This window comes from Siniperca chuatsi, linkage group LG10 (genome assembly GCF_020085105.1).
Source record: "Siniperca chuatsi isolate FFG_IHB_CAS linkage group LG10, ASM2008510v1, whole genome shotgun sequence".
Lineage (NCBI taxonomy): Eukaryota > Metazoa > Chordata > Actinopteri > Centrarchiformes > Sinipercidae > Siniperca > Siniperca chuatsi.
Window position 1 is genome coordinate 15,044,115 of NC_058051.1, and position 20,437 is coordinate 15,064,551.

Consider the following 20,437-nt stretch of genomic DNA (forward strand, 5'->3'; position numbering starts at 1 on the left):
TTTGCATGACCATGCACTACGTGTACCACTCTGTATATACAGTAATAATAATTTGACCTGTATATGACAGCTCTTGCCTCTAGGACTATAACACAGCTATATGTTTAAGTTTGCTTATATTGATTTAGTTTTATATTTTTGTTTAGTTGTATGTCTATATTATCTTGTAGATTGGTCCTCTGCACTGTATATTGAGAGCTATTGAGAACTTGAGTGAAATTCCTGTATGTCATTATACTTAGCCAATAAAGATTTTGAAATATCTATAAACTGATGTTACTGTACAGCGCTTGCTGCAGTGTTCATCTCACAGAATGGATAGGCTATTTAATGTTTAAATCCACGATTTGTGACTGAGTACTATACAAGGATGGTCAAGGAACCTCAGTAGGCATTTGGGGCCCATGTTTTTATATTAGATTTTTGCTCAAGACACAATGATGGTAACTGATGAAAAGAAACAAAATACTTCATGCTGCCTCCAAAAAGGTGAAGTGCAACAATTGAATTCCAAATTGCAAAATTCAAATGCTTAAAATTATTCAGACATGAATAATTGTTATTCTGATATATAGGGGTATCTTTAATGATATCTTTTTTTTAACAAACTGTAATTCTAAATATGTTGATATCCACCTAGCATCAGAGTGAGTGTGAAATGTCTCAAAAATGCTCTGGGGGTATACAGTGAATGCACAGTAATGTTTTTTTACTTAATTACTTTTCACTAGAGGTCGCCATTTCTACACTACATGAGCATTATTAAACTAACCATTTTTATAGAAAGCAAGGCATGTGTTTCCCATGAATCCCATCAGTGTAGGCTGAACTCATTCATACACAGACTGTCCATGTAATTCCCTCAGTTTGGGTCAATGGAAATGCTTGTTCTTGGTTAATTTGCCTACCTTCCCTCAACACACTGTGCAGCCAAAAAGGAAAATCTGGGTCCTTGTAGAAAGGCACAGAGTACATCTCAAAGGAATAAGAGTGGCTTTGTTCTCCACCTTCTAGTAGTTGCCTGGGCTGCCATGGGGGAGGGGCTGCAACTCCATTGTACAGTCCCTTAGTGGAGGAATGCTGCTCTACAGATCAGATTCTTAGGCTTTCTGAGTGAATCTGGGACTCAAGAAATACGCAAGCAAGACTGAAAACACACAAAGGATATTCCTGAGGCTCCAATGCACATTTGAGTGTAGTCTAAGTTATGGATTCAAGTACAAAGTTTCAGGGTTTTTGAAACCATTGAAACTTGTTCAACAGCTTATTTTTGGCTGCGATGAAATGACACCTTTTGTCACCTTGTTTCAGGCTTGCAAACTTGCCAGACGGGTTGTGCCACACCAAAGACTAAACATGAGAATAATCAAATAGTCAGCATTATCATGTGACCAGGTTCCTCCCATCGTCTACCAATAGGGTTTCAGTTATCACACTGGTATGACTAGGCAACAATGTCCCATTACAGAAGAGATGACCAGGCACACTACAATGGAAACCTAAAGCTGCATATTGTGATATATGGATTGCAGTTTGCAGTCTGTAGTTTGAATCTGTTCGGTCAGGCCTATAGCAGCTATGGGTACAGGGATTTTTTTTCTGCAACACATGACCAGTAGTCATGGGTTTGTAACTGTCCCATCATATGCACAAATTTAATCAAGAATGCAATATGACTCATTGCAACCAACAAAATGAATAAATATAATGTAACAATGCAGTAGGTTATACAAAAACATCCACTCGAATTAATTTACAGAAGTGAAGATCAAATGCCACAATGGTTAGTTTTCCTCTTTGGACTGGTTCTTCTTGACTGTGATGACCACAATCATAAGCTCACCCCTCAGCTATCGCAAAATTGTTGAGACTGAGAATGGAGTGCAGAGACATAAATTAAATACTGTGTTTGATAGACTGTGTTAATGTCTATGTAAAACGGTTGTAAAAAGGGTTGTCTTCCAAAATATCTGCCATTACAAAGGGGCCACTAGTCATTTGTTACAAAAAAAAATTGTTACAACAAATTTCATTATATTAAGTGTTTTTTTTCTTCAGAGTCAATGTATATTTACATTAACAGAGCATTTCAAATACTCTGTGTGCCACTGATGAAGAGATTACTCAGATTCAATGTGATTTAATCTCTTGTTTGAGCCTCCCTACATCACACCAGATCCAGATGTTTAATCCCTGACAAAGTAAACTGTAGCCCAAGTGTGAAGAAATGACTGTGAATTTAATTTACTACATGGCACATGTTACACAAGTTATCACTGTATTTAATTATGTACGTATTCAAGTAGTTAAACTGAAATGTCATACCGTCAGACATTATACTGTATTAGTCATCACACTTAACAATGGCTAGTGAAAACACACCTCTGAATTCAAAGCACAAATGCTTTTGCTTTTCATGTGTGGACATGTGGAGTGTTTCCCAATGGCACTTTCACCTGTGAATTGTGTGTTTGCATGCAAAATTAACAATAGATTCACTAATATTATCAAATGGCAGGTGGAAACATTAAAATAAGTTAACATGAGGGGGAAAAGGCTTTTCACCTTCTTAGACACACACAAAAACCAGACATATGGCAAAAACGTACCCCCCATCCATACCCAAACGCAGCCTAAAAGTGCAATTTTCAGTTTTATAATTAAGTTCTGGCTGAATGGAGTTACATTATAGTATTGCTCAACCTATCTAGACGGGCATTGACATCTAATTATGCTGCGCCTCTGTTTAACACCGCCTTTTCAGAATTCAACCAATCAAAACAGCGGATAGGTGGACCAGAATAGAAGGCCAGCCAATCATAGTGGTCCGTCTGCATAGAGCATTACAACTGCAGACACAATTTGTGTGATCGTTACAGTCTATCATGTTGGCTGAGGAGTTGCCCCGCGAATAATTAGTGTTAAATACTTCGGTTAATTTGGAAAAGTGCGATTTTTTCTGTTTTGATATTTTCCCCGCTGCTGCGCGTTGAAATAGTCGGAGCCTTGAGGTCGCTCCGTGTTTTCAAAGCCAGAAATAGTCGCTGTCAGGACTACTGTTTTGTTGATGTCATCTGCGGCAGAGCCGAAGCGACCTTCAATTTCTAGGCAATTATACCGGGATAAACAAAGACGCGTTTTGGGTGTTTTTTCCGTCTTTGTTTTGTTTTCTTTGCCGGTGACACTAGCAACGAGGATGGGACTGTTGCTGCCCTGCATCCTGCTGTTATCTGTTTCCACTTTCACAGCCACCGGTTTAGATTTTCAGCAGGGATCCAAACACCTCGGACAGTCGGTTTTTGTGAGGCATTCATACATTGAAGAGAAAGCTGCGAAAATCGAGAGGTCTCTGCCTGCATGGCTGGCTGCATCACCGAATCACAAGATAAAACGGAGAAGCACCGAGCAGGGCGACTCCTGCAAAGCTCTTCAAGAATATGACACCAAGTTAGCAGACAACACCCACAGTGTAAGTTACCAACTGAGGTCCTGTTTCTTGTTGCACGTCTGACAATAAAATGAGCGTAGAGAAGATGATGCGCAGGTGCTAACCAGGTGCACGAATAGGCCTAATCAGCTCTTCAGTGCACTCAGAAACCTAGCTACTCATGGACTGTTTTCCATTCAACTGTAAGCCCTGAAGTCCAGAGTAACAAGACACTGCTCTGTAGATTTGTTTTTCCTTTTGCACAACAAAAACACGCAGTTAAAGCATTATACATCATGTTTCATCATCAAAATGCCTTACAGAGTCTAAGTTCTGGTGTTTTCTACACCTTTCCCCAAGCTCAGACAGCCATTAAATATACCTTCTTGCCTTTCTGTTGGCTACCAGTTTTGGACTGCCATGATTTTTTCCCCCCTTTTTATATTTGGTGCAGTGAAATACAGTGTAGTGAAACAGCAACAACGCCTATTTTCCTTAGGCTTTAAGACCTACGTAGGCTCCACTGAAGCACTACCAGACCGGTTTATCTCTCAAATGCTCGACTAATGGCTATGACCTATATCTTATTCTTCTTAAGGATGCAGCTGCATTCTGTACTTTTCTCTGCCTCACTCAAAGTGAATCTGCCTGAATGTTGACAGGGAAATTGGCTCGGGGGAATCCATGTGACCGGCCTTGTGGTAGTTATTTTGTAATTAAAAGCTGTGTTTGTGTGGTAGTGAAAGCAGTTAGGAAGCAGGGAGTCTGTTAGGATACAGAGAGACTACAGTATTTAATTTTTACTTGCACTTCCTGGATAGGAGACTAGGCTAAATTTGGTCTCACCGGATGTGTTATGGATTTCACAGTTTTAGCACAGAATTTAGCCAGGAAGAAAGCACCCAAATTAATGCAGCTTCTAAAATATCTACGCAACTAAGGCCTGCTCTCCTCAAGACAAACAGGAGGCTGACCTCAGCAGAGCCCTGTGCTGCTTATTTGTCTAGCTCCTCATTGCCATGTTATCAACTTTGCATTGCAGTCTTTGTATACTTGGCCCCCGTAATCTAAAGTTGACAGAATTCCTAGAGGCTCAGCCTCGTCATTCCCCTCGAGGTTACTGCTGCAGGTCCCACCGGTACTGGAGCTGCTTACAGCATGAGCTGCTGAAAGAGACCTGCCTTAAGCAGTTTGTCAATGTTCACATAGTTGAATGGGTTTCATCAGTCAAGACATCAGGCAGCTTGACTGACTTTGACAATGAAAGCAAAAGTAATTTTGTTAGAGCCCCACTGCTAAACTGACTTGATTTGCACAAAATTATTGCCAGGGTGAACATCTGATTCTTGACCATAGTTTTAATGCAAGGTATTCAGTAGTTGTATTCAGAAGTCTGTGCTGAGAGCAATCGGTTCCTTGTGCTTGCTGAAATGCTTGTCTGGTCTGATAAGCGGTGCTTCCCTTTTTATAATTTGTCATCTATGCTTGAACACATGGTGAGGTGAAACATGGTGCCACTGAAAGCAGAAATACAGTCTGGAATTCAGACTGCAGATTATAATTGTGTGGTCAGTTCATCCCTTTTTGTCAGCCAGACTCAAACTCCTGGTCTCATAACTTAGTATCATTCATGCAGATATTTAGACATACTCCTCAACTGGTGCAGTTATTTTTAATATGTTTATTTTTTATTGTATTTTACACATATGAACATGTTTTTGCTATTTTCCTCAGTATACCTTCAATGACCTGAGCGGGTCAGTGTCACTGGCCTGGGTTGGAGATGGCACAGGGGTGAGTGTTATACTCTTCTCCATTTGCACCTAACAGGCCTCACCCAGTGTTGTTCCTCTGTGACCTGAGTAGGACAAACTTGGCTGGCTTACTCAGTGAACTGTATGAAAGTGACAGGGTAGTCTGCCTGCAAAGAACCCTGTAGATTATATAACGAGTTCCCTCACATCAGGGTCTCATGCACATTAATAAATGATCCATGCTCCACTTTTCTCAAGCTGAACCTTCTTTCTTGGCAGGTCATCCTGGCTTTGACGACTTTTCAGGTGCCCTTCTTCATGATAAGACTTGGGCAGTCCAAACTCTATCGAAGGTAAGTCTTATGATCTCACCTGTTAGAAGAAGTACATGGTTTGTATCTGATAGGCATTTCATGTTTGCTGTGACCATTTGTCTGCCAGTGAGAACTACGGGAAGTCATTCCAGGATGTGACCAACCTCATCAACAACACCTTCATCAGATCAGAGTTTGGCATCGCTATCGGCCCCGAGAACTCTGGGAAAGTAAGTCATGTCCTCAATATGTCCTCTGGTTGTTAAAATTCACCACTTTTACTTCATGTTCTCATCTAGAGTTTTTACAAATGAAGCGCTTCTGTAATGTGTGCCTGCTGTAAAGAACCTTTAACATCTTATCATCTTGTATGGTTTCATCAGTCTGAATTTTGGACTCTGGCATGTAGGTGATCCTGACAGGAGAAGTGTCTGGAGGTCATAGGTTTCGGATCTTTGTCTCCGATGACTTTGGAAAGAGTTTCACCCACCGGGACCTACCCTTCGCCCCTCTGATGCAGATCACATACAACCCAGACAATTCCAATGTGCTGCTGGTCCTCAGCAACAATGTAAGTGAATGTTAAAGAGCTATGTTTTGTTTGGAAAGTAACCAGTTTGGATGTAAGTAATCTAGTCTATATAAACTTGAAAGCTCCAGTTCTGTATGTGGGTATCGCAGATTAGTAGACATTTTAAATTTGTCATTAATTTAAGAGGGCGAGCTGCCCTTTTTCATGGCCTGTTGTAAAACTCTTAAGCAAAGGCCATCTTCTCACTTCTCATAGCAAGAAGACTCTTGTTGGTCAGTGCACAGAGTACATTAATTCACATGGCTATGGTGTTTATGGGCGCTCTATTGTACCAAGCTCTGTGTGACCTGTGTAAACAGTGCGGTCATTGGAGTTGAACTATTAGTTCATAATTGAAGTGATCTTTATTTTTCTGTGCTCAGAACGAACTGTGGCTGTCTGAAGATTTTGGCAGCAACTGGAAAAAGATCCACGACATGGTGTGTCTGGTGAAATGGTAAGAGACGAGACAAACTGATATAATATTAGCACCTTTTCTCAGGCGCTCAGTGTTATTCAATATTCCCAAGTGTATGTGTCTCAGGGAAATATTTATATTCAGTGAGATTAGGGAGGAGTGGAAGCACCCCATTCTTATTGGTCTGGCATGTAGCAAAGATTTCAAGAAGTGATATGGTATCTGTAAGTCAGTTGTGAAGTCTTTTCTTTAGTTTTAGTTCCTCCAACGAGCTAATTATTACAGGTAACAGAAGGCCGTGGAGTTCCACCTCTCTTTACTGTGCTTTATTGGTGATCAAAGCAAAGCATGTTTAAACATGCTTTGACTTCTTCAAGGTTATGCTAACATGCTCTTACATGCTAATAGTTTTAAGATTTGTCATGTTAATTAACCTGAGAAAAACATGTTCATAGTTTTTCGCCCAATACTTTTATTGTTGCTGCACCTTTGCAAAATAGGCAGTAAACCTGCATGGCAGTTGGTGACTGTTCAACTAGCTGTTTTGTGGCCAAGCCCACGCAGCACTCTTGTGATTTCCTTGTATGTAATCCTAAGTAACCTTGGTAGCTCTAAATATTTTTTTAGTTTCAGTTTTAAGGCTGTGTTTCCAAGGTCACCGTGTCCAAGCGGACTCTTTGTACAAAACAGTCTTCCTGAAACATACATCCTTTTATTACTATCCTAGAGAGTCTGATCTGAAAAGGCTCCAATAAAATGGGTCATTTTCAAATGGGGCAGGAGCTTCCTAAAGTCAAAACACAACACTACTTATTTAGAAAGGGCATGGCTGTATGCTGATTCTATTTGATAAGCCATGTCATGTGATGCTTACTTCCACAACGAAGCAAAACCTATTATGGGGATAGATGGAGAATTCCTTGATGCAGGAATGCTCCACATCATTTTACATCCTGATTGTGTTGTTTTATTGAGATGTAAGAACACAGAGAACTGTCACATCCTTGTCAACAAAGCAGTCTACATCTATTTTGCTTCTATATCCTTGACACTGTGGACTCAAAATGTGTGTGTCTGCTTTCTTGGTGCTTTCCACTCTGATTCTAGGGGAATGAAAAATACCATCTTCTTAACGTCCAGCCTCAACGGATCCTGCAGTAAGTGATCCCGTCTTTAAGCGAAACCTGAAATGAAATATTAGCATGTGCAACTCAAACCCAGATCTACTTTGACCTCATCAATTTTGTATATGTACATGTAGATTACTGTGGAGTAGTACATGGAATATAAATGTAAACTTTCTCAAGACAGTTTTAAAGATAAGCGTCTACATGTTTTTATTGAGACATCTGTTTTCCATTGATTCAATGGGTTTGGACTGGATTATGAACAAAAGATTGAAATGACAAATTATCCTGGCCATATGAAGCATTTCAAGTATTTATATATAAATCATTTGTTTTAATGATTTAGTCTCATATTCCTCTTAAACGCTATATGTGACTATTAGTTACACTTGTAGGGGCAGCTGTGGTTCAGGAAGTAGAGTGGGTTGTCCACTGATCACAGGGTTGGCGGTTCGATCTCCAGCTCCTCCTGTCCACATGTGTCCTTGGGCAAGACACTGAATACAAAATTTGCTGGTGGCAAATTGATGGTCAGGCCAGCACCTTGCATGGTAGCTTGCTGCCATCGGTGTGTATGTATGTGAATGAGAGGCAAATTGTATAGCACTTTGGATAAAAGCGCTATATAAAAGCAGCCATTTACTTGTAAAGTTGCATAATTTTGTTGCAATTTCATTTCTAAGTTGTCCTGTGTGTTTTTGTTTGTTTGTTTTTTTGTTTGTTTTTTTAGGTGATAGGGGAATGTTGGAACTGAAGAGGACATCAGACTTTGGCAAAACCATCAAGACTGTCGCCACTAAGATCTATTCCTTCGGCCTGGGTGGACGCTTCCTCTTTGCCTCTGTAATGACAGGCAAGGTCAGTATACAGTAGGTACACCAGCAGATAGAGAACCATGATCAGGCATCCAGAGGCAGAATATTGATGGTTTGACCTTTTGTGTTTGTAAGAAAAAGCTTCAGTCTACTCAATTTGAAATACAGTATGCTCTTGTGAGGTGAGATATGTCATGCTGTAGATCTAGATCATTTTCATGACAGGGAATTTAAAATGTAGTATTGGTATATTTAAAATAGATTTTCTTTCTGTCTCTGTGTGTGGTTTAAAAGGGAAGTCATTGGGTAAGTATCACGCATGAGTAAATATGGGGAAGGATGGTTTTTTAAAGGAGAACTCCATACATACTCCATACACATCAAAGTCTGTTTATAGGTCAGGTCTCTGGTTCTGCTGCATTGATATTGACTTTTTTTTTTTTAACTGTCCATCTTGAGTCCAACAATGTTATAGGAGTGCAATGCTAAATCGGTGGAGAAATCTTTTAATTATCACAGCTGATGGGGAAATGGTCTTAGAAAACAACAACTGACCATATTTACTGTAATATATGAAGTAGTTTGCTAAATGTGTGCTCCATGGCTAGCTCATGTGGACATTGTTACATTTAAAATATGTAGCTCTCATGACACATATTGTGTGCACGGCACTGTTTCTTTTTTAAGTTAATTGGCATGATGTAATTGCTCTTCAAACCATTCTTTTTGTCATTATTTCCTCATTTTCTTTCTGTCCTGCTTCTTTCTCTGCAGGGCACTCTGAGGATGATCCATGTGTCTGTGGACCTGGGCGAGACGTGGAACATGGCCCAGCTGCCACCTGTTGGTCACGAGCAGTTCTACTCCATCCTGGCAGCGAATGATGACATGGTGTTCATGCATGTCGACGAGCCAGGAGGTCAGTCCATACAGAAACCTCACCTGTCTACTCTTCATAGTAAAGCAGTAATAATTTTTAAGAGTAGGAGATGCAAAAAATGTTAATTACATGTACTTTTGGCCATGCAGTGAACTTGCACCATATAAACATGTAACGCCTCGTCATCCGGACAATTTTTATTACCATCAGTGCATTCATTTCAAATGACCAGATCTGAAACCCTGTATCTGAATTTTGTGTGTGAAGCAATTTGTGTTGTTTTTTTTTTTTTTTCTACATCCACAGATACAGGATTTGGTACCATTTATGTGTCAGATGACCGGGGCACTGTGTACTCCAAGTCATTGGAGCGCCACCTTTATACCACCACGGGGGGCGATACTGACTTCACTAATGTCACCTCCCTGCGAGGAGTTTTCATCACCAGTGTCCTGGCAGAAGGTAGCTGTATTCATGTGCCTGTGCTTAGATAAAGGAACAGCAACGCACGCCTATACTTAAATTCCCCTCAGAAAACACACACACACACACACACACACACACACACACACACACACACACACACGTGTCCATTACATACCAGAGGGAGGGCGTTAGGTAAATATTTAATTAGCTGTTCAGCGTTAGATGTGCTGCCTGTCTGAAGTGGCTGGCTGACACTTCACTAGAAATACTTCACATCACTAGCTAAATCTTAACTCAATCATCTGTTGAAAAGTGCCCTCTAAATTTTAATCTGCTCTTTTTCTTACCTCTACACTTCTACATGACCATTCTGTGGTTACATGATTACTGCCAGGGCACAATGGAGCTTACACTTGCATTGCTTACTTAAAGCTTAAATGAATTTAAGCTTTATTTGCACACATTGTTTTTGGATAGGAGTATCCGCTAAATGCTTAAGGCTGCCTGTAAATGTTATGTCCTTGTCCTGTTGTTCCAGATACGTCCGTGCAGTCTGTGGTGTCCTTTGATCAGGGAGGGGAATGGGTTCCACTGCGGAAACCTGCCAACAGCAAGTGTGATGCTACAGCCAAAGACCCAGACAAGGTAAAAAAAAAAGGAAACTGGTCTGTCTGGAGAAAAGATAGAAAGTTGATCGATCTTGATGAAAACTGTGTACTTTTGTAGGTTATAGGGTTAGATTATATTCCATTGTAAGATGTATGATGAATTGAGTTCTAATAAAATTACTTTTGGATTGCAGTGCAACAACAAGGCCAAACACAGTACATGTACCGTGGCAATATTTTTCATGTTATTGTTTTGACTTTTGCAGTGTTGATACTATAAACAGTCAGATACCAAATGTTGCTTGTGTTTGTGTTAACAGTGCAGTCTCCACATCCACGCAGCCTACAGTGTTGCTATGAAGCTGAACGTCCCCATGCTGCCACTGACTGAACCAAACGCTGTGGGTCTCATCTTAACTCACGGTAATTCTCAGTTTAGAGCTGTCATACCAGTATTTTTGGTTATTTAATTGGATAAACTAGAGTTGTTGTTTTTTTGCCATCTGACTATTTCTGTGTATGTCATCAGGGAGTGTTGGTGATGCCATCTCAGTGATGAAGCCTGATGTGTATGTGTCTGATGATGGGGGGTACACCTGGATAAAGGCCCTCGATGGGCCCCATCACTATGCTATTCTGGACTCTGGTGGGCTGCTGGTTGCTGTGGAGAACAGCCCCACTCAACCAATCAACAAGATCAAGTGAGTTACAGTTAGAGGGAACGGAGGAGTTTGGGTTGGAACTGTATTTGCTGATGCTTAGAGAAGTCTGTTTTTCTTTTTCTTTATGTGTTTTGTATGTATTCTGAATTTAATTTAAACTCACTATAATTGGCCTTTTTCACAGCAGGTATTTTGACTTCTCATAGTAGGAAAAGCACATGATAACATGAACAATGGTTCTGTTCTATTCACGTGGCCCAGTAAGCCATGACAGCATGACAGTGAGCCAGCATGCACAATACCAGGACCCTGAAACTGAAGTGGCTAAATGGAATTCAGCTATCATTAATTTTGTTATTTATACCTGTGCTTTTCCTACTGTGACATGTCAAAATGTCTCTTGTAAAAAAGACCTATTGAGTCAACTCACAGACCTCCACAAAGACAGTAGGAATATTTTGGGATTTTCTTAAACACCATTAAAAGATGTTTCCAAGGTTCCTAGTAGACCTGGTATAAGTGGAATAATCCACTACACGAGGACAAACCCCCTATAGCCTTCGCATTGTATGTTACTTTACGTTACGTTATGTTACACACTTGAGGTCAGCCTTGTGCCTTCTTTACATCACAGCAATGCTAATATTGCATGCTATACAGCTCCCTCTCATATGTTATGACTTTACTTTAAAGTTTCTTGGAGTTATGCTAATGTTTGTACATTCTTTGATGTCCTGACAGATTTTCTACTGATGAAGGACAGTGCTGGGGTGTGTACACCTTCAACAAAGACCCCATCTACTTTACTGGGCTGGCATCAGAGCCAGGAGCTCGCTCCATGAATGTCAGTATCTGGGGCTACAGAAACTCCCTCCTCAGCCAGTACTGGATCTCCATCACCATTGACTTCAGGGATCTTCTCACCAGAGACTGTGAGTGACATAATATTATGTTTGATACAATAAAACTGATTTTAATACACTTATATACATTTAAAGATAATTTGTCAATCTTTTGTAATTTGTTTGATATATATTATATGTAAACAGAGTCCAAAATATTGATATTTGTAGGTGAGGACAAGGACTATGTGCAGTGGTTGGCCCACTCTGATGACATCAGTGACCCCAATGATGGTTGCATGCTGGGCTACAAAGAGAAGTTCCTGCGTCTCAGGAAGGACTCTGTTTGCTGGAATGGACGAGATTACCAGGTCAACACGCAGCCAACACCGTGTCCGTGCACCCTGGATGACTTCCTGTGGTAAGACATTCACTGTGTCCCAAATTCATACTACATACTAATTTTATACAGTATATACTACATACTGATTGTCATGGTATAATGTTTTTACAGTTAGTATACAATAAAAAAAAATCAACGTACTTAACCGCTTTATACTAACAGGAAATAATACAATTCGTGCAGTGTTAGATGTCCATCATACTGCAACTTTGGAACCTCAATGCAAGTTAAACTTTAACATTTAATACTTTTTTTTTGTTTTCCATAATCTTTCTGGAACTGTTTCACCAACATCCACAATTTATTTACATCAGTTCCAACTGTGTGTAGCCCTTCCATTTCCACTGTGCATTGCATTGTGGGAGAATATTATCCATCAAAAGCACACTCAAAAATGGGCCGTATTTAGTATGCATTCAGTCTGGTTTGAGTAGACTTCATTTTGTTTCATTATTTCCAGTGTGAGCATTCTATAGACTTAAAAACCTGCTTAGACTTAGTATATATTTGGGACATGTCGTTAGACTTGTATGCTCAAAAGGTCAAACACAAAAACTCAGTCATAATGTTAGATTTAAACTTCATTTTGGTGATTATGCACTTGTCCTGGGTGGTGACTACCAAAATATCCTGCTTAGGTAGAAGTACTAGAAGCTAACTGACTGTGATTGCTTTAATTGAAAGAGAAATTAAAGGTGTAAAGATCTACTTAAGTAAAGGTAAAAGGTTGCTCATTTAAATGTGATTAACTTCAAAATCTGACACTGGAGCTCATGTGAAATGTTAGATTAAACATGCCAAACTGGTACTGAATAGCAGTGTGAAAGTATCCTGGAGTGGAATTGTCCATTAAGTAAAAACTAATTGTGGCTTCAAACAAAACTCAAAGTACAAGCACTCAGCCAAACAATTGGAGTAAAAATGTAGGTTATTTCTTCCACCCTTGCTTACTTTATCCTGGCATGTTCCTACTCTTTGCAGTGACTTTGGATACTACCGTCAAGAGAACAGCTCAGAGTGTGTGGAGCAGCCGGACCTGAAAGGCAAGGTGCTGGAGTTCTGTCTGCAAGGCAAAGAGGAGCAACTGCAGACTAGTGGGTAAGGCTCTAACGTCAGCCTCTAAGTCCAACAGATCTCTGCGTGACATCAACGAATTAATCAAAATAATATTAAACCCATAAACAGGCAATGTCTTTTTAACAAGATGTAGGAGGTAGCAGTGAATGTGTTGACCCACTCCTTTGATAATTGATGCCACATGACTTGCTTTAGCTTGTCTGTAATTGTCTTGTCTGCTTGATAATTTACTTTATTTATTGTGTAGTGTTACGACCAGTCTTACCTGAGTGGTGATGGCAATAAAAGGTTAATTTTGCAGTAATGGTGTTGAATCATTTTGATTTCTTTGTTTACAATATTAAAACGTATACTATGTATATAAAAGAGTAAAACATTTTTTGTGCCGCATTTTATGGTAGACAGAGTGACAGGATTGCCCTCACTGTTTGTCAGAGGACCAAGGGATGGGAATGAGGAAGTAATTTTCATACAGAGATCAGTCAGAGGAAGGAGATGAGGGTGAGAGTGAGTCTTATGTTTTCAATGAGGAAGGAGTGAATGCTGACCAAAAATGCAAAGGACATTTTTGGTAAATCGTGTTTGCACACATACAGCACATCTATTACTGATACTGACTTAATAAAAAACATAATTGTTACACAGAATGTGAAAATCCAGTTAAACCATTATGTGCAGTACGTAGGGTAGCCTGTTGTATTTAAACAGATTAATTTAAATGTAGGTATTGTGATAGTGAATAAATTAACAGTGTAATAACTATGAACTGCTAAACTGCATTTTAAAGAGTCAGTTATTTAGCATTTGTCAGAGCCAAAACAATGCAGTTGTTTTTTATAATCTTAAAAGATGTAAAACTTAAATTAAAAGATACATTATTTTACTGTTTTGCCTGTTTAAGCAAAATTAATCTGAATCTGCATATCAGTCAACACCACACTCTTGCTTGAGTGATGACATCACCGATGTGTCTTTGGTCCCCAGCTACAGGAAAATCCCTGGAGATAAATGTGAGGGAGGAGAGATGCCTGAGCGAAAAGAGATCGACCTCAGGAAGAGGTGTGTGAGTGACCTGGTGGGCCCAGAACTTCTGGTCAGTACCTCTGCCTACTAAGATTCTGGAAAATGTCATGAATGTGGATTTCTTCGTGTTGTATATTTACCTACGGTATATCTGTTCCTGTACTACCATGTTTTCCTACTTTTTTTGTCTGCTGTTATTTTTTACAGATAGACAGTAGCCCCTCCAAGTCAGTACCCATCGTGATAACAGTCATCGTCGTCATGCTGCTAAGCATCGCAGCAGGAGTTGTCTTCGTCAAGAAATATGTCTGTGGTGGCAGGTCAGTGTGTCTTTCCACACGTACGTATGGTCCAGTTCATAACCAACGTCCAGGATATAAAACTTGAGTTAACACTTTATTATTATTTTTTTTACTGTCCGTCATTGTGTTGAATGTGTTTTTCTGTATTTTTCAGATGATTTTAAGTGACCTGACAGTATTTTGAACGTGCCCTACAGGTTCTTGGTTCACAGGTACTCGGTGCTGCAGCAGCATGTTGAGGACAATGCTGTTGAGGGGATGGATGAGCCGCTGGAGACCAACCACACTCAAAATGGAAAGATAGAGTTTCACGACGACTCAGATGAGGTACTGTGGATACCTTTTCCTCCCTCATACACGGGCTGAGATCACTGGGCCATGGTTTTGCAGTGGAATCAATAGTATATGTGTGTATCTTTAAAGCTTGCTGCTTGCTTGATGTCATGTAGAAATTCAGAGAACTAAAGTGGGGGGGGGATGCAGTTTTGCTTGGGTTTATTGATGTAGAAAGAAAACTTTTGCATATCATGAGCCTCATTTATCAACCTATTAAACATTAAGGACCTTACAGAGATGAGGCCATGCTGTCCCACCATGCACACCTGCTGTACAGGCCCACCACCTGCTGTGACAGCTGAACTTACATAAGTAGTGAAGGTGTAGAACAACATAATATAGCCAACAATAATAATGAGATATTAGCTGATATTAATTTTCTTAATAAACACATAAGACAAACACTTTTGATAAGGATCCCTTAATGTGCTTTTTAAAGAATTGTGACCAACGGTTACAGTTGAAAAACAAACTTTTCAGTGCTCTCTGGTGGATAAACTATGTAATGACACTGTCTCTAAATTACCTCAAACAAACCTTTTCCATTTCTGTACTTCGATTCTTTCTTGTTACTTATCAGCTGACGCATACACCGATACCAAAATACCTGTGATAAGCTAATATTTGCCGTTACATCATCCTGGACAATGAGAGTCGGAATCAAGACTCATGCTCATGCTTTGCACCCAAATTTTTTGTCTACCTACTGTTTGTCACATCTAATTTTCTCACAAGTAAATCAATGTTTAAATACAACAGTAGTCGGTCCTATTTAAGAGTAAGTCAGGCATTGTAGCTGTTTTTTTTTTCTTCTTTTTTTCAGAGCATGATCTTACATTATTTCTACAAAGTCATGACATTAATATGAATTCACCTACGACTAGGTCACTTGATTAACCAAGTTAGGCATGTGTGTAGACATAACCATAATGGCTTCTTGTTTGCTCACTTGTGTTTGTTCTGCCTTCATTGGTTATTTTCTTGTCTTTACACAGGACCTTCTTGAATAGCAGGCACAACTTGTCGTGCAACTGAGCAACAGCTTTCCAGTCTACCCCGCGGCCGGCCGCTGTTCCTGTCACTCTTCTTTGTCTCCAGCTACTTCTTCCTTTCACCTTCTTGTATGAACATTGACCTCAGCTACCAGACGAAGTGTGTCTATGTCACTCTGCTGTCATCTATGAAGTATAATGAATGTACGGAGGCCTCCTGGGACTAATGTCGCAGTTGAGGAGAACTATGAAGGAGGTCTTGTAGTGTTGTGCTTCAGTTATTGATTCTGTTGATTGAGTTTGAATCTCTAAGTTATTAATTTTAGGGAAAGAACTGATGTAGTCATTTGAACTGCTGACAAAGTCAGAGTAGTGGGTTTTGAAGCAAAGCTAGTTGTATAAATCCACCACCATTGCATTACGGGTTCTGCCTCTCCCATCACCTGGGAGTGCTCCTGGAAATACTTCTCACTTCTGTTGAAGATCTGTGTCCTTTTTCTCATGCACTTGTACATAAACCTGTTTTTCTTAGCCATTTTTGATGTGTATCATCATATTTGGTAAGTGTAAAAAAAGGTTGCCGTTGGTAGTTGGTTAATAACTCTCCCAAACCACTTGAGTCTTAATCCCTACTTTTAATAAAGTATTTGTTGGTCAAAAAAGTGTGCCCCGGACGGCCAAGAGTATGTAAATGTTAGGTTTTTAGCCTCTTCTTCTCTGGGCACTGATTTGTGAAATCCCCTGTTGTAGTCTGTATTTGGAATACAAGCCTGCATACTTTTGGTACTCCATTGGCATTGAGATCCATGGTTCAAGTAATAAGATGCAAGTGGAAATTTCCATTAGCATTAGGTTTGATAGCAATAACATGTTTAAATTCAGTATATTGTCCATACATGTTAAATAATCCTATTGGCACAATATCTATCCAGTTGCTCCGTTTGATGAATGGAGATGTCATCGTGTGAAACACATCACGCATCAATGTATAGGGTGATAAAAGTGTGTCTGTTTCAAGACAGGATTTGTTCAAAAATTAATGTCTGCAGTTTTATCTGCCTAAAGCACAAGGTCCTTTGTATGCTTAGAATTTGTAGTTAATGATTGTAATGACTGTAATAATCACTGTAGTCATATACAAGTTGTGTTTATAATCATTTGAGCAATTTTTGTACTAACAAACTTTTGAACTTATGTAACAAATGACGTATTGTGGTTCAGAAATGACAGAAATAATTCTAGTTTGATAGTAAATATCTACAGATATTTTTTACATCAGATTCAGATAACTGAATACATCAATATAATTTGGCGAGAGCAGAGGAGCAATGTGAAAAAAACAATTCAACTGTGTAAATGTTGTATAGCATAACTAGATGAGGTAAAAGACATGGTTGTATAAGTTGCTTTTTTTTAATTTGTATTTGCATCTGAGGTGGAGCAAATTCTCTAAAATCACAGGGTTATTGAAAGTTTCTCATTGGTGTCTTTCACCGTGAACTGCTGTTTTCTTTGTAATCATCCTGATACTACTGTCATTTTGAATCTAAACTGGATTGGCCCGTGCCTCTCAACAGATCTGTCTCATCTATCTCGTCCAGTCTTACAGGGTTTTTCTTTTAAACATTTGTTGCACAATTATTTGTCTTGTCTTGTGTTAAATACATTGCTTTCATACAGGTTTTTATTTATTTGTGACTAGCATGTTCAGAGTGCAGTAAATTGGATGTGGTTATACAAGTGCCTGGTGCGAGGCCCTTACAGTGTGTGGCCAGCGTCTATTTACTGAGAATTATTTATATACTAATGTGTAACAAGTTTCATCCAGTATGTCAGTGACACCCCTAAGTTGCACTTGTTGCCTAAGATGAATCCTTGAGCAGTAAAGGGATTGTCTGTTTCATACACACTCCCATTGAACTGCATGCTAACTTTCAATATTTAAATCTACAGAGCTTTGTAAAGAATATAGCCTACAGTAACCTGGTTATTCTCTCTTTCATGTCTTGGCATGAGACTAAATTCTGACTGGCTGTGATACTTTGACTAGAGAGTCAACTCAAATAAAAAAAAACTGAGTGGGTTATTATATAGCTGCTTTACACTGGGAGACACTTGGTGAGTTCTTATTTAATTATGGTTTATTGCATTAAGTGAAGGTGACACATTTTTCTTGATTAAAAACTGCTGTAAAAATTTAATAAGTCATTGTGATGGTTCTGTAAATATACAAGGTTACATCTTTGTATCTGCTGTTTCTCTCCTGTATATTTGAGGCAATTTAATTTGGGTTTGTCAATAAATTCCTATGTTCCTCTTATTTTTGTCAGCCTATTCTCATTTTGTTACTAACAGCAATGTAAAAAATATGAGCCTAGAAAATGGAGCCCTGAGCAAAAATAAAACCAGAATTGCAAAATACCTCACTGTGGCTGACGGACATAGTTTACATAGTGGTTTCTGTCACCGCCTGTCAGCTGACATTTTCACTCTGTGTACAAAGGGATCAGTTACCAAAACACAATGTGGTTGTAGGATGGCTGCTGCAATCAGGTTAAGATATTCTTTAAGTACAGCTTGAGTTTCATCTGTATCCTCTGCCTAATTTCACAAAAGCTGCATTTATTTCAGGTGTTTTACCTATTTCTATATTTATTCCCAAAGAATGTGTGTGTGTATATGGGAATAAGGGAATAAATACAGAGATCAAGAAATAAATACATGGGGAACAAATGTTTAAATAAATGAATACAGAAATAGTTGTTGTACTTTGCCTGTTTAGCCTGCACAGTAATAATCTGTTATTAAGTGTTATAATGCCAACCTGAACATCATACACGGTTAGTCGACAGTTCAACACCTCAGATTCTATACAAAAAATTGCCTTCTGCATCAAAGAAGTCATTCCCAACTTGCTCCACAGGGGAAGGCTTTTCCATTTCCATAAACTCTTCAAGTTCTTCTTCTGTCAACACGAGTCCATCCCAGCTCTCCTCATCCTCTTTGTCCTCTTCTGTAGGATTTGTGTTAGTAGTGCTGTCCTCTTCTGTTGGTCTTGTCACCGGGGCATCTTTACTAATACCAGCTCTGAACTGGGTGGGCAGAACAGTAACAGGGGCAGGACTCTTAGCCAGGGATCCTGAGCTTTCACCTCGAAGCATCAAAGTCTGCTCGGCCACAGGCACCACTGCACCTTCTCTACTTCCAGGTGGAAGTACAGCTGATGCACGGTTTCCAGGAAGCTTTAGCCTGTCCTGCGCTGTCCCAGCACCTGAAGGCAGCACCTGCTGACTGAGTCCAGACATTACTTTAGCATTCTGCTTGGCTTTTCTTTCAGGAGCAGGGACAAACTTGCTCCTGAGGACCCTCAGGATGACATCAGGGGTGACGGAGAAGCCCTCAGTCAGACGCTCTACTGTCCACTCATCTGGTTGCTCTTGCTTCAGATATCTGAAAATTGAGTAACATTTCATTTTAAGCCTCATTTATGCAATTACCTTGAAGATAGAAAAGCTATTTCTTGGGTGAGTGATTGGACTGAGATAGCAAAGCTCCTCACCTGATCTGCTCAATAGCATCCCAGGTTAGCTTCCTCTGTGGAGCTCCTGGTGGAGTCATCTGCCTTCTCAGTATATGATATTTCACAGTCTTCTGCCTCTTTCTCCCCTCACTGCAAAACATGGGAGATGTGGCTTGATTAACCATAGACTGTAAAGACAGCATACACAAAGCATTGTACATTAAGTTTTTTGTTTGTTTTACACTAGAATAATGTGTGATTACTCCTGCTGACACTTACTCAACCAAGGCCTGGAGCTTGTCTTCTACATCCTCCAGTCCAGGTTCTTCATTAGACATCTCATCGCTGTATCTTGAAGTTCTGTTTGATACTCTGTCCTTGTGCCCATGGCTCTGTCCCATCCTTGCCTTGCTGGCACCTCTGCTTGCAAATCGACAGCCGTTAAGAGAAAGTGAGGGCAGCACCGACAGAGCACTAAGCCTGGAGAGGAAGGAGATGACCTGGAGAGGTCGGGCCATGCTCACAGACAGCGTGTCCTCCCTTTTTGAGCCAATATGATATACTTGTTTTGCCAAAGACGAGGGTCACACAGTTAGACATAAGTTAACTGACATTAACACACGTCTACTAGCAAACTGTTCACTATTTTACAACAGAAGAGACACCTTCACAACAACACAGCCATGCTGCAAACCCCTGAAACTCGCACTTCCGCAAACATGCGTCACAACATAAAGACGGTGCGGTACTGCCAACTACCGGAATGGAGGTGCAGTTATTAAGTGGACCTGAACTGAACAAAGAGGTTCACTTGTAACACGAAGCACAATAAGTATCATCCATCGCATGATTCAACGGCTACTTGTGTCATTTAAATTCCAAATAGTGCGATAAATAGACGAATAGAAGAAATAATGTCCCCAGGGAACATAAAATATAA

The 20,437-nt window shown here is 39.8% G+C and overlaps 2 protein-coding genes across 2 annotated transcripts; one reads left to right on the top strand and one right to left on the bottom strand.

Moving 5' to 3' along the window:
- Nucleotides 1–2,839: 2,839 nt before the first annotated feature.
- On the top strand, nucleotides 2,840–18,297 carry sort1b (sortilin 1b). Its single transcript, XM_044209617.1, has 20 exons — nucleotides 2,840–3,469; nucleotides 5,162–5,221; nucleotides 5,461–5,534; nucleotides 5,623–5,725; nucleotides 5,905–6,066; nucleotides 6,450–6,523; nucleotides 7,592–7,641; nucleotides 8,342–8,469; nucleotides 9,201–9,345; nucleotides 9,613–9,768; nucleotides 10,271–10,377; nucleotides 10,661–10,763; nucleotides 10,870–11,041; nucleotides 11,744–11,934; nucleotides 12,076–12,265; nucleotides 13,229–13,345; nucleotides 14,309–14,417; nucleotides 14,555–14,667; nucleotides 14,847–14,976; nucleotides 15,981–18,297. Exons 1-20 carry the CDS (start codon nucleotides 3,068–3,070, stop codon nucleotides 15,993–15,995), a joined length of 2,601 nt encoding a protein of 866 aa, XP_044065552.1. The 5' UTR covers nucleotides 2,840–3,067; the 3' UTR covers nucleotides 15,996–18,297.
- On the bottom strand, nucleotides 18,101–20,335 carry ngrn (neugrin, neurite outgrowth associated). Its single transcript, XM_044209633.1, has 3 exons — nucleotides 19,777–20,335; nucleotides 19,537–19,647; nucleotides 18,101–19,427 (listed from the first exon to the last, which is right to left on the bottom strand). The coding sequence occupies exons 1-3, from the start codon at nucleotides 20,013–20,015 to the stop codon at nucleotides 18,839–18,841; spliced, it is 939 nt and encodes a 312-aa protein (XP_044065568.1). The 5' UTR covers nucleotides 20,016–20,335; the 3' UTR covers nucleotides 18,101–18,838.
- Between the last annotated feature and the right edge of the window lie 102 nt (nucleotides 20,336–20,437).

Bases quoted from the DNA above. Each gene is read 5' to 3' on its own strand.
- sort1b (XM_044209617.1), top strand. From the start codon at position 3,068: ATGTCATCTGCGGCAGAGCCGAAGCGACCTTCAATTTCTAGGCAATTA. The intron at 3,470-5,161 runs GTAAGTTACCAA...TATTTTCCTCAG, and splicing joins TAGCAGACAACACCCACAGT to TATACCTTCAATGACCTGAG. The intron at 6,067-6,449 runs GTAAGTGAATGT...TTCTGTGCTCAG, and splicing joins TGCTGGTCCTCAGCAACAAT to AACGAACTGTGGCTGTCTGA.
- ngrn (XM_044209633.1), bottom strand. From the start codon at position 20,015: ATGGCCCGACCTCTCCAGGTCATCTCCTTCCTCTCCAGGCTTAGTGCT. The intron at 19,648-19,776 runs GTAAGTGTCAGC...CATGTTTTGCAG, and splicing joins AAGCTCCAGGCCTTGGTTGA to TGAGGGGAGAAAGAGGCAGA. The intron at 19,428-19,536 runs GTGAGGAGCTTT...CTCAATTTTCAG, and splicing joins GATGCTATTGAGCAGATCAG to ATATCTGAAGCAAGAGCAAC.